Below are 17,027 nucleotides of genomic sequence, written 5' to 3'. Positions count from 1 at the left end.
TCCTCTCACCCACCCCCACAGTCACAATCAGACAGATGAGGTTGGTTGGCACCTATTGTTGGTCTTACAAAAACAGATGAATTACTTTTCAAACAGTGTCAGTGCTATTCAAAAGCCAACAAAAGGCTAGAGTGTACTTCCAGGGGCCGAAGTGTGTCTTCTTTTGCATTCCATGGAAGTTCTCACTTTTAATTCATGCCACTGAGGAGATATTTGATTGTTTTCTGGAAATGCTAATAATGCAAGACTCATAAATACTAATGAAACGCTATAGATTAGCAGAGCTCAGCAAGTAACCTAGGGGGTGCCTAGAAAAGAATTCTTAGATTAAAAAATATAAAGAATACCTTTTAATCGAATTTTCCCCAGACTGGCTTCCCAAATGTTAATGAATACTCTTTGGCTGTATGGAGAGCAGCCTCAGATAAGTCCCTTAGGAATCCAGAAGTGAAGTATTGACTTAGCTTTAGCTTGAAAAGAAATCTATTTATTCAAAGGCCATTTTAGGTGCCAAGGGATGGATGAGTTTAAGGCAAAAGTTGGGAGGGGTGGGAGGGCCCGAGACATTTAGATAAACATATAATTCAAATACATGCTTCTACTTCAGCCAACTAAGCAATCTAGTTTGGAATTTTCTTATTATACTTGGCTTTTCTGACTTGATCTATCAATAGTAATAACTCCCCTGGAATGGTCGAGGCTCCCCAATGTCCGAAACCATATCTTTGTCATTCACTATTGAATCCTTAACACCCAACAGTGCATGCAACATATTAGGTGCTCAGTGAGTGTTTGATAAACAGATAAGGAGTTTTAAAGAACTTTCTTAACACATTTTCCAGAGTTCTTCAGATCTTGTTATCTTTTCCTGAAAGGCAGCTCTGATCACAACATTCTCCTGTTATAAAACCCCCAAATAAGCGCAAACGCTATGACAGCCTCTCTACCCTGGCCATGCCTACCTCCTCTCTTCTCCCTTCTCATCCTCTCTTCCCCCACTCTGAACTCCAGGCTCACCAGAAGACACCCTGTTCTCCTGCTCATGTTCTAGAAGTTTCTCTGCCTGGAATGTTTGAACATCTTTTTCACTTATATTTTTCTGTCAAAATACTACGCATCTTCAAGGTCTTCCCCAAGTGGCTCCACCTTCATGAAAACTGTCCTGATGTTCTCCATGGGCTTGCCCTCCTTCCTCACTGGCTGAACGCAGAGGGGCCCCGATACCTGTCTGCTCCCTGCAGGAACAGCACGACCCCTGGCACAGAACAGTTGGTGAACATTTGTGGTGGTGGTGTTATCTAACATGAATAGGAAAGCTGTGAGTAGGATCAAATTAGAGAAAAGCACCCAAAGCCTTTCCACAACAGAGCAGAAAGATCCCAACAGACAGGGTCAAAAACCCACCCAAGACTGAGGTAAAAGCAAAGGTCATGGCAAAGGGAGAAGGAAAATCCAGAAGAGAGATGAGTGGCCTGAGATACAGTGTCACCAGGGCTTAGAAGCATGCTAAGGGCTGCTTTTCTCTACAGAGAACCTGGCAGCTGGATGGTGTGTGGGCAGATCCATGGCATGGGCTGTTCCCAGGCCTCAGAGGGGCTTGAGCAGAGCCTTGGATGAGAGGACATGACTCCTCAGGATACTTTTCTTTGTTGCGTGTTAAGTTTAAGTTCGGGCAGCCATATGCTTTCTATAAACCTGCACTTGGGCAGGACTTGGTTTTTATTTTATGTATCTTCATGCATTTGGGAAATATTTAACAATGAGAAATAAATCTTTTTGCAGTCTTTCCTATAATAGACTGGGATAAGCATTTAAGTCAATCTGGGGAATAGCCAAATATTGTAAGATTCTGTAAATCCCGGGCTGCTTGCCAAAAATGGGTTAATTCCACACAAAGGAATAGAAGGCCACAGAGCAACGCCTGTGAACAGCTCACTCCTTGGGGATCTGGAGCCAAACTCTCCAGAATGAGGGAGACCGGCTCTGGCACTCACTCACTATGTGGCCTGAGCCTCCATCTCTTCAGCTGCAGGATAGGGGAATCACAGTACCTACTTCATAAGGGTGTCATGAAGATGAATGAGTTAATAGAGTGCCTAGAACAGTGCCTGGTATATAATTAGTGCTAACTAAAAGTTGGCTAAAGTTATTATTGTCATCCTATAGCATTTCTTCAGGCTCCATGGACCAAATGGCTCAGTAGTAGGTGCCAATTTCTACACTTGTAAAAACTATGTAAATAATGCCATGAGAGGGTGGGATTACATGCCAGCAGACCAGGACTGAGGTCAGCTGGGGCTTAGATGGGCACATGGGCACTGGGATCATGAGACATTGATAGAGCATGCTATCCAAGGAATTAGAACTCTGAGGACAATTGCTGGGGCATCAGGTAGAAAACATCACCCAGGAGGGCTGCACATGTATGCAACGAAGCCTGAGCTGATCTTGAATTCCAGGCCCAGGTCCCCAGTGTTCCCATCCCTAGGCACGGCACCATCCTGTTTCTCACACAGAAGATTAAATGCAAATGGAAATGATTAGAAAAGTATCAAGTGAAATGCAAGTATAAAGTGACATCATTATCATCCTTAGTTTCTCTGCTCGCCTGGCAGCCTGGGGAGAGTGCTGAACCCATTGTCGAGGTCTGGGTGGGTCTGGGTGGGCCTGTCTGGCCTGGGTGGGTCTCCGTGGCCTCAGACATGTCACCTCACTGCTCTGGACCTCAGATTCTTCATACTTAAGTGAAAGAGTTGGTTGTGATGATTTCTAGAGTGTCCATCCTGAAAATCAACCACTCCTTAATATTTGGGTCCTGGGGAATGTCTTACACCAACAGGCCTCTTAAATTTCCTTGAATCATGCCTATCCTTGAAGTCTTATTTGTACATAAGAACCTGTAATTCCAGAACTGAAGGCAGCCTCTAAGACCTTATGCTTGAGAGCTGAGCTTTAAGATATATGTGGAGGGGTGACCAGGGAAGAGGGGCAGCTCTGTACAAGCAACCAGGAGAATGGCCCCAGCTATATGCTGAGTTCAGAACAGGAGCAGGGAGGCACCCAGGAACCTCACCCTGGTTTCTAAGCACCATCACTAAGCAGCCTGCAAGGACTCCTTTCCCATGGAGAAGAAAGAGAGCAGGAGACTTTGGAGTATTTGGTCGAGGAATAGAAAACAGAGACAAGGGTAATGAGGGAGAGGAAGGTGGAAAGTGGAAAGGCAGCAAACGGTCACCTCTGGTTCTCTCAGCCTTGGAAGAAGAGGACTTTTCAGGCACAGGAATGGGATGTAAGGAGGGGAGGAGACATGGAGCAGGGAAGAGATCATGAGGGGACAGCAAAGAAAGCAGGCATGGGGCAGGATGAGGAGTGATGACCTCTTAGACCAGAGGAGACCCAAGTCCGCTACTACAAACAGCAAGACATAGACATCTCACCTCGTGCTTAAGCTTCAATAAGCTTTGAAAATGGCAAGTGATGTTAATAACAGGTTACATACAGATCTGTCCCATGGGGAGTGTGTGTTCAACATCTGTCAGTTGAGCTGCAGTGGAAAAAAGATTGAGAACTGCTGTTGCAGAAGGGTTCAGGGAAGCAACCCCACGTCAGAACACTGAACACACACATTGATTCATTTATTCAACAACTGCTGAGAACTTCCTACGTGCCAGACCTGATATACTATTCATTTTTATATCCTAAGCCCAATATAATGTGTGTACATAGCAAGAATTAGTTGATGCTTATTGATTACATGCATGCATTTATCTTGTTTATTGAGTCTCAGTACAAGTTTACTGAACCCTGGAAATCTTCAATTCCTTCTCCTTTCCTAAGCCTAAAATCTATGAAACTATTAAAATTGTAGGCCAGTCTCTCTGCATTTCTCTTCAGTTGTCTGTTTTAATCCTTCAGGTGCTGTCAGTGGCATGCCCAAACCCAAAGCTGGAAGAGGAATAAATTACAAGTGGTCAAGGTTGCATCCTTTTGAGCCCAGGACGTGCTAGTAAGCCGAGAGGGTTCTCTGGCCCTAATCTAGCCAAGCACCATGGAGAGAATCAGCGCCTTCTTCAGCTCTGTCTGGGACACCATCTTGACCAAACACCAAGAAGGCATCTACAACACCATCTGCCTGGGAGTCCTCCTGGGCCTGCCACTCTTGGTGATCATCACACTCCTCTTCATGTGTTGCCATTGCTGCTGGAGCCCACCAGGCAAGAGGGGCCAGCAGCCAGAGAAGAACAAGAAGAAAAAGAAGAAGAAGAAGAAGGATGAAGAAGACCTCTGGATCTCTGCTCAACCCAAGCTTCTCCAGATGGAGAAGAGACCATCACTGCCTGTTTAGTTAGGCAGGAAGCAGAGGTGTTTCCTTTCTGGGGCTAAGCCTCCTTCTGACCACACACAGACATTTCAGGAACCCCTGAAATGATGCACTTTGTCCACAGAGTAACTACTCAACCAAGGAACAAACCTCAGACTAAGTGTCCCAGTGGAGGGCAGTCCCAGGGACCACATGGACAATTCTTGGATACTGTCTTGGCAGCTATGTGTCCAATAGCAGTGCTCCTTACTGCAGACCCAGGCATGCCTCCCACCTGTCTCTGGCATACCCCATATGCAAAAGCACAAAGAACATTTATCTATACATCTTGATATGGTTTCCAAGTGTGTGCACATGCACATAACACACACACACAAATTCAGGCAACAGGTACATGGGCAAGTATATTCTGCTCATCAAATGGTCATTGGCTATGTACTTTGTTCAGGGAAGTACATTATCTATAATCACAAAAATGTCTCACGGGAAAGCCTTGCCAGATTCAGACACATGTATACAAATTCATAACCAGCAAGGCCCCCATACACCATCTATTCCATAAACCACTCAGGTTAGATATGCATGCTTTCCTATTTCTGTCTCTACACATAAACTTTTACTAGAAGTACTCATAATTGGACATTCCAGCAACCTGCTACAGTCCCCACCCCTGTATGTCTTGATACAGACACACCAAGTTTATGTGCCTCTGACCCCTCACTTGTGCCAAGATGTTTAAAGTGTGATGGTTCAAAATTCATTGAAAGCTCTTTTCTTGTAACTCATGACAAGGTCCGTCCTCATTGTCACTGAGAGGTGTTTAATGTGGTCCAAGACCTCTCTTTGAAACATGACCCCCCGAAACCACTCAGCAAAGTGCCTTTCTCCAAGCAAGAACAAACAGCTCTTGGTAGTGACTACTAGAAAGCTATGGAAGCCCACTCATTTATGTCAGTGGACTGCAATTGTGTACCTGTGCAATGTATGTTTTACAGATGGAAAGGGTAAGGAGATGCTACACCTGAGCTAGGTATCTCCTATATAACCAAAGTTTCCAGCAGGGAAGGAACTAGACAATCATCAGGTCAGTCTCACAGAAGGCAACACTGGAAGTGATGTCATAAGGTTGTAATGCGTGCATGGTATGGCACAGGTGGGATGCAGAGGTAATGGAGTTTAAATGAAAGTAGGATGAAGCTATAAAGAGGCTTATTTATATTTATCTTGAAGCTCAGGCAAGTGCCTTGCACACAGTAGGTACTTATAACTGTCTGTGGTTACTGTTGGATATGTGATGTTGTTAAGGGTAAGCTTGTAATACCTCACCAATTCTCCCCAAGTGATCTTCTCTTCTAAGTGAGCCCACTAATTGCTGCAATGAATGAAATTGGGTGTTTAATGCTGCAGGAGGGTACATGTAGGTGACACGTGTGCCCTGAGGTATGTGAGGACATGTAAATTAGATCCACAGTGAGCTGAGGAGGGCTTTGCCCACCAGAGAGAGGCTGGGAAGCAGAGTTAATCCGCTTATAGGATGAACTGGTTGGTATTTTGATTGTATTGTGACTGTATTGCAAGGATGGACAATTCACTCCTTGGGAGCAAGTTGTGCTCTAGAAGTTTATTTGCAAATATGCTGGGAAGCTCTCTTGAAGTATTTTCCCAAGGAAGCTATTCTACACAGTGGCAAAATTGCTATCTAATTAATAATGTAGCTACACTATGATATTTATAGTAGCAAAAAACTAAATTCTATAAGATTGCATTAAAGGAAAGATATATTCTATTTGCTCACTTGGGCTGCCTGGTACTCACCTGCACTCCAGGTGTACTTTAGGCCCGTGGAGGGTGGGCATTTAGTGGTGACCCTTGCACCAGGGTTTTCTAACAGATGACCCTGTGAATCATCATTCAAACCTGCATATATTTTACAGCCAGTCGCATTTACCCTCTCACCATATATGGCTGTAAACTGCCTGAGCGCTCAGGCCTCCCACTCATCAACCCCTTTGACCACAGAGAGAAGCACTCTGGTTCTCTATCCCCTTGTCATATAGAGAGGTTTTCATGGAGCCTCTGGCTGTGCCCTTCACATAACAGAATGACTTGCCATCTGCCTGCACCAATCCCAGGGATGTGGGAGATGTCTCCCCACATCTCCCACTGCTCACCAGGACAAGCTGCCCTTCCTGTCTCCACCTCTCAGTCCCCCTAAAATGGATGGCTGGGGAGACGTGGAGGCTGACAGCTGAGACATGGTGTCAGATATGATCTAGGAGGGCGGATCACCGGGATCCGGGACCATACAAGTAACATGGTTTCCATGGCAACTGCTTGCTCCTTTGAATTAAGACAGCAGTCAGTTGTCATTGCCATGACAAGGCCTCTATCTCCAGGCACAGTGTCCCTGCTATCTTCTAATCCAATGGACTTGCTGTCACCCCAGGCATGAAACACCCAGGACCTCACTTCTCAGTCACTTCCACAGCCTGTGACTCAGAAGAGCCAAACCCAGAATGGGGCCTCTCTTTTCCTCACCACAGCCTCCCCTGACGACATTTCGTGGTGTAACTAGAGGAGTCCCAGCGCAGGATCGGCCTTAAAGGTTTTGTTAAATAAGCAGGTGCATGAAAGGAGCCTAAGGCCATTTGTGGTGTCCACTCTCTTCTTTCCACTTCCTTCTCATCTTTTTCTCCATCTTTTATGCTTCTCTGATTCCCTCTTCTGCCTGCACCAGGCCAGCCCCAGCCCTTTATTCCTCTCCATTTTCACTCCTTCCAGCCTCTGTCCCTGAACTGCCACTGGCAACCCACGGGACCTCAGAACCAGAGACTGTTTGACTCATCTGGGAAGGTTAAGTTCATGGGGGACAAAAAAAGGGTTCCTAAAGAAGAGGCTTCCTAGACCAGCACAGGCTCGAGAGATCCCCTAGGCCTGGACTTCTCCGGCCGGCGGCCAGAGGAGGCCTTTCCCCATTGCTCAATGGATTCCATGTTTTATTTCTCAGGGGAGCAGGGAGGGAGAAAGGTAGGAAAATGGCAGTCAACTTTCCAAGAAAAATATAAATGGTCCAAGCTGTATAGTATTTGTCAGTATTTTTTTTCTGTAAAATTCAAACACACACAAAAGAAAAATTTATTTAAATAAAACACTTTGAAAATGAAAAGTCTTGATGGAGTCAGATGGTTACTTTCTCAACATTAGGTATTACCCCCACTCAGACATCACTCAGAAATGATCGATGCAGGGACTCTCTGTGACATAAATGTCCCAGCCCTCCCTGGTCACTGCCTTCACCATGGTAGAGTCATAGGTCTGAGGACCAGGAATGTGGCTGTCTCACCCTTGCTTGCAAAACAGATGGCCTTGGAGACCAGACTCCCTCAGAGGTGCCAGCTACAGGAAAAATACACTGATGTTCCTTGGCAACACTTAGAGAACTTTCCGTCAATGAGGTCCATCAATGGCTTCTTAAAGGAAAAGGGGGGGAAATAGCAGAAACCTGAGGAAAAATGGATCTTTGAGTTAAATCCAGTGTTGGGAAGGAAGGGATCAAAAACCTCTATAGTAGCCACTAGGGCAAAACATGTGTGTGTATGTGTGTGTACACTGTCCAATATGGTTCAATATGGTACCACTAGCCACATGTGACTATTTAAATTCATTGAAATGAAATAAAGGTACACTAGCTCAGCTACGTCTGCCATATTTTTTTTTTTTCCTGAGATGGAGTCTTGCTCTGTCACCCAGGCTGGAATACAGTGGTATGATCTCAGCTCACTGCAACTTCCACCTCCTGAGTTCAAGGAATACTCATGTCTCAGCTACCTGAGTAGCTGGGATGACAGGCATGTGACACCATGTCTAGCTAATTTTTTTTTTATTTTAGTAGAGATGGGGTTTCACCATACTGGCCAGGCTGGTCTTGAACTCCTGGCCTCAAGCGATCCACCTGCCTCAGCCTCCCAAAGTACTGGGATTATAGGCATGGGCAACTGCGCTTGGCCATGCCAGCTACAACTCAAGTGCTCAGTAGCCACACGTGGCTAGCGGCTGCCATCCTGAACAGCATAGGTCTATGATCTTGTTGGGGGCAGGGTCAAACACCTGGGTAAAACACCCATGCTGACTGGATTTCAAGGAGGGCTTAGGAAGGAAGGCCTAGAGCACAGGTGGACTCTTTGCCTTATCTCCCCCAAGGCAGATTATGTCTGTAGTTCCAGATGAGTTCATTGCTGGGCTCTTCCCCATCACCACACAGTCATGACAACCAGAGAACAGAGACTCCTCATTCAGCTCCCTGTTCATCCACCCAGAACATTGCTAAACTTTTCAGTGCAGAGGAGGAACTGATGCTCAGAAACCATCTGAGAGGGGAGCAGCTGCTGCACACCTGAGGGGATGCCGGTGCTCAATGCCCGCAGCCCCACCCGCCCTGGCTCCATCCTGGCCTTGGGGTATAATATGGATTTGGACAATGCCATCACGCCATTAGCATTCTCAACTCCACAGCACTCTGCGCTGGCCCCTTGCCCTTTGACCTTAGTAGTATTTCCTAATTCAAAGCCACAGGTTTACAAGACTGAAAAAAAAAATCCCTTCAACCTGCTTTCTGTCTGTCATAGAAACAGACACTCAAAGGGGTGTTTTCAAACACCTGTGTGTGCAATGCCACACTATATTTATTCAGGAATGGCTGTGACTGTGTACCTCCATGAGGCTGTTCATCCGATTAACATTTCTGACTGTTTACTATATGCCAAGCACACTAGGTGCCAGTGATACTAAGTTGTCCTAGAGGGGCTCAGAACCTGGTAGGGGGGCACAGACAAGCAAACAGACCATTACAAGACTGTGGTCATTCCTTCCTTAGAGGGAAGCTCCCAGGCTGGCTTCAGGACAGGCCAGGGGAGATCGCCAAGGAGGTGTCTAGAGACTTGCACAGGAAGAAACTGAGAAAGGAGGGCCCCAGGTGCACAGTCTACAAAGTGCAAGTGCACCCTGGAGTAGTGATGCAGGCAGACAGGGGGACCCTTCAGAAGCCATCGGGGCTCTCTGGAGGCCATAGGTGCAGTGGGCTAGGACTCAGGACTAGGGTTGTCCCAACCCTGATGCTAACTCCAATTCTCACTAGTTATGTAATTGGGACCCATGGCTTAATCTCTCTGTAAGACTTACCTGCTAAATAAAGCTAATGAGAGTAACTACCTCATAGAGAGCATTACATGATCGTGTGTATAAAGCATTTAGCACAGGACCTGGCTTATATTAAGTGCCCAATAAATGTTACTTATTATTATTAAGGATTGAAGGAAAATCATGAGACAGCTGTGTCCTAGGAGTCAAAGGAAAAGAAATTTCCAAGAAGAAAGCAACAGTCCATCGAGTCAAATGACGCAGTAAATCGAATGAGATAGGGATCGAAAATAATTTGCATTTTCTATTCCCCATGCTGTGATGTGTTCCCTAATTTCACCACATACTGCACTATCTACAGGATTACCAATACTGCATGGATTAAGGTCTCCAGATTTGCAGTGACAGGCGAGGCTGCCTAATTATCTGTCCCGCCTCTGCCCACAACCAAGTCGCCCTAGCGTGACAGTGCCATCTGGTGGCCAGATCAGGAGAAAGAGTGAGTCAACATCTTATTCACCTTAGAAGTGTTTCCTACATCCATCTAGCTAGTTCACTTGTTCTCAAATTAAATGTGCAAAAGAGTCACGGGGCTTTATGTGAAATTCACAAATCTGTCAGGGTCTGGAATGCCGTGCTCATGTGACATATGGGGGATTTCCAAAAATCATAGGTCTCAATTGTCGTTACAAACATATTTTGGTGAAGTGTTCCCTATATAGCCTCACTACAGTAAAGCTCCCTAACCACACACGTCTTGCCCATTGCAGTAAGACCAGACCACATTATAATTGTGTGTTTCTTCTATTCCCAGCACCTCACCCCTATTTTGACCCCCATTAGAAATAGCCTTTATGAGATTATAACTGTCTTATTCACTATTATATCTTCAACACCTCGCATGGAGCCTGGTACATACTATATGCTAAATAAATGTGTTGATTGGGGGAAAATAAACACTGAGGTGTTTCTTAAAAATGCAAACTCCCTGTTTCTCCTGCCCTTCTGGCTGATTATTAAGTCTAGGGTGATGCTAGACAACCTGCTCTAATAAACGCTAGGTCAATGCAGGTGGTCCCTGAACCACACCTTGAGAAATACTATCTAGATATTCAAAACAACAAAAGAAACGTATACGGTCAAATAAGTTTGCAAGTACTGCATAGTATAACTTTCCGACTTCACGCCCTTGGGATCTGCAATGCATTTATCACATTAAAGTTTCTAGCAGGTGATATAATAATTTGGTTTAACTCCACTTAAAATTTCCCCAAATTTATTTAACCATAAGCCTTTTTTTTTTTTTTTTTTTTTTTTAGCACATCTGGAGGAACAAAGGTTCCAGGGGGCACCATTTGGGAAATGGTGCCACGGAGGGCTAGTGCCCACTCCAGGCATTTTCTGCTCCTGTCTACCATGGAGGGCTAGTGCCCACTCCAGGTCATCTGCTCCTGTCTACCATGGAGGGCTGGTGCGCACTCCACGCGTCCTCTGCTCCCGTCTTCCATGGAGGGCTAGTGCCCACTCCATGCATCCTCTGCTCCTGTCTACCACGGAGGGCTGGTGCGCACTCCACGCGTCCTCTGCTCTCGACTTCCTTGGAGGGCTAGTGCTCCTCCGGCATCCTCTGCTCCGGACTTCCACTACAGCCTCAGTCAATGTCATCTCCAGAGGAAACTCTTTCTGCAATGTACACAGATTTTCACTAACCTTTATGAACCTTTCTCTTTTACTCTTCTCTTTCTCTTTCTTCCATTTGCAACCCATAATAATCCTGTTGGTGACTGTTCATAGCAAATATGCTTTAGAGCTGCTAAAGAGACATCTCCATCAAAAGGAAAAAAGAGAAAAAGATTTAAATGAAAATATGAAGACTGAAAATCCGAGCCCACTATTCTACCATTCCAGAGTGCCTTCATACATAAAAACCACTTTAATTATTTCACCTGATTCTCGCTTTATAAGTGAAGAAAACAAGGCTCAGAGAAGGTAAGCCAGTTTACCCAAAACTGGAATAGAAACCCACACCTTCAGACTCCTACCCCAGTGTTCCTTCTGCATATCAGGCATCGAGATCCAGGTCAATCTGATCCTGGCTCTTAAAAGACTGTTGAACTTGTAGACGCATCTCCCTTGCGTTGGAAACTTACAGACACAATCAAGGGCCTGCCCATAAGCCTTGAAAGTGCCCAAATGTCTCCTTTATATGTCACACAGCAAGCCTCATCTGCCTCTTTCTCCTTCTCTAATTAAACCTAACTTTCTTCACTCACCAAAATAAAGAACTGTTTCCATTCCATTTTGTTTCTTTCTTTTATTTAAATTACAGTACCGCAATACTATTCTTTTCTATTTTTCATTATATATACACAGCAACTCATCTATGTTGTAGAGTAAACAGAGTTTTATGGGCTAACCTGAGAACCTACCTTCTTTATATAGTATTAGAATTGGAACTCAAATCATTTCACCCACAGAAACAGCCAACTTACAGAAGGAATTGGAGAAGTGAATTCATTTGCAAATTAGGAGCTGCCTGAAATCCCTCCCAGGGGTGCTCCCCTTCACCTTTCATCAGGCCGACAACCTCCATCCGCCTTTCCTCCCCAGCAGCCCACTACGCCGGGTCTGGGGATAGTCCAATCTCACCAGGCAATCTCCTCAAGGTTGTTGGCAGTTATTTTTTGCGCATTAGTCCAGCAAGAACCCTGCCTAGAAACCACCAAGTGCAGGCCCAATGCTAAGCTGTACCTCACCGATTGACTCTCCAGATAGCATCACCCAGGAAAAGAGAAAAGTGGGGACCTAGCCCCCAGACCTCCTCTTTATAGGAGAGAAGTGGCGCTGAAATGAGAGGCTCCCGACAGCACAACACTGCCATCTCCTGGCCATGCTGAATATAGCAAGCCTCTTGCGCTAAGCTGCACAATACCGTCCCAACGGTATTGATCAGCTCCGTATTGACATGAACTCTCTCCTGATCCCCTCCACCACCCTAGCGATGAGCTTGAGGTAATGACTTATAATTTTTATTTTTTTTTTTGAGACGGAGTTTCGCTCTGGTTGCCCAGACTGGAGTGCAATGGCTCAATCTCAGCTCACTGCAACCTCTGCCTCCTGGGTTCAAGCCTTCTCCCGCATCAGCCTCCCCAGTAGCTGGGATTAGTGGAGGGCCTTTTCCATCAGCTGGCTAAATTTCACCAAGAGTTTCTCGCTGTTATACTTGTTTTTCCTTCTGCCACGCCATCCCTTCATCTGCATGTTCCCTGTCCACATCTCTTCACACACCACACCTGGCCTTTTTCCTTCCGTGATCACAATTTCTGGAGGCATTTTCTATCTTTCTCCTCAGCTCGTTCAGCATTTCCTGGCTTTAATCATCTTGAAATCCCTGAGAATTCAAATTTTGAACGCAGAGCTTTTGATCTCATTTGACAAACATTAAACTCTGGGGCCCTATTCCCAGAGGAAGCCACTGTCAGGAACAACCAGTTCTAAGCTCTGACATGAAAAGACCCATCTCTTGCCTGTACCACCCATCCTCCTCCAAGCCCCCCATTCCTTCTTCCTGGATATCTCACCAACCTAGGCCCTCCTCCCCTTCTCACCACTTCTGCCACAGGCCAAGGAAGTTATGACCACTTGTCTGAACTATCACAGTAGCACTCAACTTGCCTGTGCGTCCTTATCCTTCCTCCAAAACTTCCCTCAACACCCCCAGCCCTGTTCTCTATCCTATCACCAGACTGATATTTCCAAAATATGCATCTGACCTTGTCACTCTGAGGTTTAAAAACCTGTGTGTTCCCCACTCTCCACATGCTTTCGTCTGAGCAGTGGCTCTCAACCGTGGTCTATGTTGGAATCCTTGGGGGCACTTTAGGAAGCTCAGGTGCACAGAACTCACCTGAGACCCACTGGAGCAGAGCCTGTGGAGGGGAGGCGAGCTTCTGTACCCATGGAGGCCCCCCCACTGACAGGCAGTGGGCACTGAGAACCACAGTACTGGCCTGGCAAAGGAAGAATCCCCACCCATCTCACCAGCCTGTCTCCCCACCAAGCTCTCCTCACCCCAGTAAGAAACCACTTTGCCCCCCTCAGACACGCCACACTCCACACTTTCTCTTCCTTGTTGCCAAGTTTCCTGTACCCGATGGGCCCCACCCCCTTGGGCCTCTGGTTTCCGCCCCCCGGAACTCATCCTTCCAGACTTAAAGCCGACATCACATCCCCGTGAAGCTCTCTCCCTTGGCACCCCTGGCACGATGAGTCACCCTGACTCTGCCCACAGTGTTCAGTCCACCTCCCTGTGGACTCACTCTCCCCAGTTTGTTTCCACGGCTGCCTCTGCCACCACTCCAAGAGCTGCTGGAGGGCTGCATTCGTGTTCTGTTCATCACTGTCTTGCTCGTGTCCTGCATAAAAGGCAACACTTTGGAAACTTTACCAAGACTTCTGTCTTTGCATCTACCCTAGTGCCTGGCTTGCAGCCTGTCCCTTCTATGAGAGCTTTTGTTTGCTTTAGTTTGTCCTAAAGGGTAGAAATCATTCCTATTAAGCTTCAAAACCTTGATGGCTCATAAGGTTTCACCTGGTTCTAAGAAAATGGACTCTCTCTAAAAAGCAGGTCTATCCAGAAACTCATTCCACGGGCCCATATTCAGCTACCAGATGGGAAGTTGTGAGCACTGGTCACGTCAAAATGAGGTTAGGCATGGAAGTTTCCAGTTGGAATGTTCTCCCCAGTCAGACAAAGTCCCCTTGAAAATGAGTTTCTCCCAACTTCCTTCCTGGTCCCCAGCAGAACCTTTGAAAGGTCAGCTGAGGTTTTCGTCACCCGCTCCTTTGTGCACCATGGGTCCTACAGGCAAAAGAATGTAAGAAATAGCTCCTGTTTCCCAAAAGTCCTCCTCTTGGCCAGTGGTGGAGAAACCCTGGGGTCAATGAACACAGGGGTGTGCATTTTGTAATTTGCTACCATCACAGACTCCTCCAAAGCAAAAAGACCACCAGCAGCTCCCTCACGCCAGAGCTACTCAGAGTGGACACCACTCCAGCAGCAGCCCTCAGCCCAGACCCACTTAACTAGAATGTCTGGGGAAGGGACCCCGTAATCCCTGTGTTAACAAGCATGTTCAAAGTTGAGAAGGATTGCCAACAACCACCATCCTTGGCGCAAAGTTGATCTCTGGGATTTGATCCATTTTGCAAAGGAGGCAGTTTTCTAAAAAGCCTGGACCACTGTGATGAGCCCAAAGCTTCGGAATCACGAAGTTGAGTACCCTACATGCAAACAGGATCATGGAACAGCAGAAGGGAATTCCAGCCAGGTGTGGCGGCTAGCACCTAAAGTCCCAGCTACTTCCCGAGTCGAAGCTGGAGGATCATTTGAAGCCAGGAGTTCAAGACCAGCCTGGGCAACATAGCGAGAGCTGCTATATATCTATAGAGACAGATATAGATATAGATATAGATATAGATATAGATATAGATATAGATATAGACGTATAGTTGGGCATGGTGGCACTCACCTGCAGTCCCAGCTACTTGGGAGGCTGAGGTGGGAGGATTGCTTGATTCCAGGAATTCAAGGTTACAATGAGCTATGACCACTCGCCTTTTTTAAAATTCCCTTTATTCTTCCTTACAACACCAGAAATTAAAAGGGAGAGATTTACACTGCTTTCCTCACACAGCCTGGGTGACAGTGAGACTCCATTTCTATTAAATAAAACCATAAAAAACTAAAAAAATGTTTTTAAAAGAAGAGAATTTGAGGAGAAGACTTGGAACTGGCAAGTTGTGCAGACAGACCTTTAAGACAGATGAGGAGACCAGCCTGGGTAAGACAGCAAGACTCCAGCTCTACAAAAAAGTTAAAAAATTAACTGGGCACAGTAGCATGTGCCTGTAGTCCCAGCTACTCAGGAGGCTGAGGCGGAAGGATTGCTGGATCCCAGGAGTTCAAAGCTTGCAGTGAGTCTTGGTCATGTGACTACACACAGCAGCCTGCATGACAGAGGGAGACCCCATTCAAAAACAAAAAAAGACAGACAAGGAAATTAGCTCAGGCTTAGGCCCTGACAATGCTAGATCAAGACTAGGAGAAATCTGGTCAATCTCTGTAAACATCTCCTCCTCAGAGAGGCTTCATAGTCCAACACCATGCAACACCCTCATCTTCTCATCCTACTTTTTCTTTCATGACACTTCCTACTCCTTGTAACTACACATTTTTTTTCCTTTTTGGATGGAGTTTCACTCTTGTTGCCCAGGCTGGAGTGCAATGGCGCGATCTCGGCTCACCACAACCTCTGCCTCCCAAGTTCAAGTGATTCTCCTGCTTCAGCCTCCCTAGTAGCTGGGATTACAGGCATGTGCCACCACGCCCGGCTAATTTTGTATTTTTAGTAGAGATGGGGTTTCTCCATGTTGGTCAGGCTGGTCTCAAACTGCCAACCTCAGGTGATCCACCCACCGAGGCATCCCAAAGTGCTGGGATTACAGGCATGAGCCACCACGCCCAGCCGTAACGACACATTTATTTGTTGTTTAATGTCAGCCTCCACCACGAGAATATTAGCACAAGGACGGGATTATGATGTTATGTCCTTGATTAACACCAATGCTTAGAATGGAACTTGGCACATAATAGGGCTTCATCTCTATTTGTTGAATGAGTGAATGTAAACAAATGAATGAATGACAGCACACAAGCTCCATTAATACAAGGATAGTGTCTATCTTGCTCACCTCTGTTTCCCCAGGCACACTGCCTGATACAAAGCAGACAAACACTTAATAAACTCTTGTTGAATCAATTAATAACATGCAGGTACATTTTTTCATTGTCAGCATCAACACTAAAACTGTATTTCACTGAGACCACTCATTGTCAGAGCAAGCAGTCACCATGGCACTGCTCAATGTGTGTGTCTGGGGGAGGAAGGCAACAGAGTGGGTGCTGAAGACTTTAAAGGTTGACAGACACGGTTTCAGGAGTATGGTTTGACACTTACCCAGAGGTTAAAACGTGGAGACACCTAGGCAATAGACTACACCCTTGTCCTGGAGGGGTATGGCAGCTTTCAGGGCATTGCCTTCCTTCCCATTCACTCACTTCTGTATTCTAAATACCATTATTTCCCATCATGCAAATCAGAGTCCACAGGCAACCAAATTCCATTACAATGCACAAATTGTACCTTCACTTGCACTTAGGTTCAATTTAGAATTCAAGGGCACTTATGTGGGGGGAAATAACACAAGGCAATTTTTTTTTTTAATCAAGGGGTTTATTATTTTTTTCTTCAATAGGAATTTAAGTTACTTCATTGATCACTTACTTTGCTACAGAAAACCCTCCAAAATGATAGAAAATAAGCAAAAAGGATCTGATCTTGCCAACTGCTTGATCAAACAGTAAGACTCACGGTGCTGAGCACTCCCAGAAAACCCAGGGCTCCAATAGTGTGGGGCGGGGAAAAGAGAGAGTCTGAAGCCTGGTAGGCATGAACGGGAGTTGCAGAAGAGTCTTTGGGAGGAACCAATTATCAAGAGAGTCAAATTA

General features: G+C 45.9%; 1 protein-coding gene across 2 annotated transcripts in view; it reads left to right on the top strand.

Annotated features, from left to right (window-relative positions):
- KIAA0040 (KIAA0040 ortholog) overlaps window positions 1-7,487 on the top strand; it is a 34,707-nt gene extending 27,220 nt beyond the window's left edge. For both annotated transcript variants that reach the window (XM_017866963.1, XM_017866964.1), the window contains exon 3: window positions 3,916-7,487. In XM_017866963.1, the coding sequence (XP_017722452.1) occupies window positions 4,049-4,345 (297 nt within the window). In that variant the 5' untranslated portion in view covers window positions 3,916-4,048 and the 3' untranslated portion in view covers window positions 4,346-7,487. The remainder of the gene's footprint in view (window positions 1-3,915) is intronic.
- The last annotated feature ends 9,540 nt before the right edge of the window (window positions 7,488-17,027 follow it).

Source organism: Rhinopithecus bieti, unplaced genomic scaffold (assembly GCF_001698545.2).
Source record: "Rhinopithecus bieti isolate Rb0 unplaced genomic scaffold, ASM169854v2 scaffold_1853, whole genome shotgun sequence".
Taxonomy (NCBI): Eukaryota; Metazoa; Chordata; class Mammalia; order Primates; family Cercopithecidae; genus Rhinopithecus; species Rhinopithecus bieti.
This window is presented reverse-complemented; position numbering and strand designations above follow the sequence as displayed.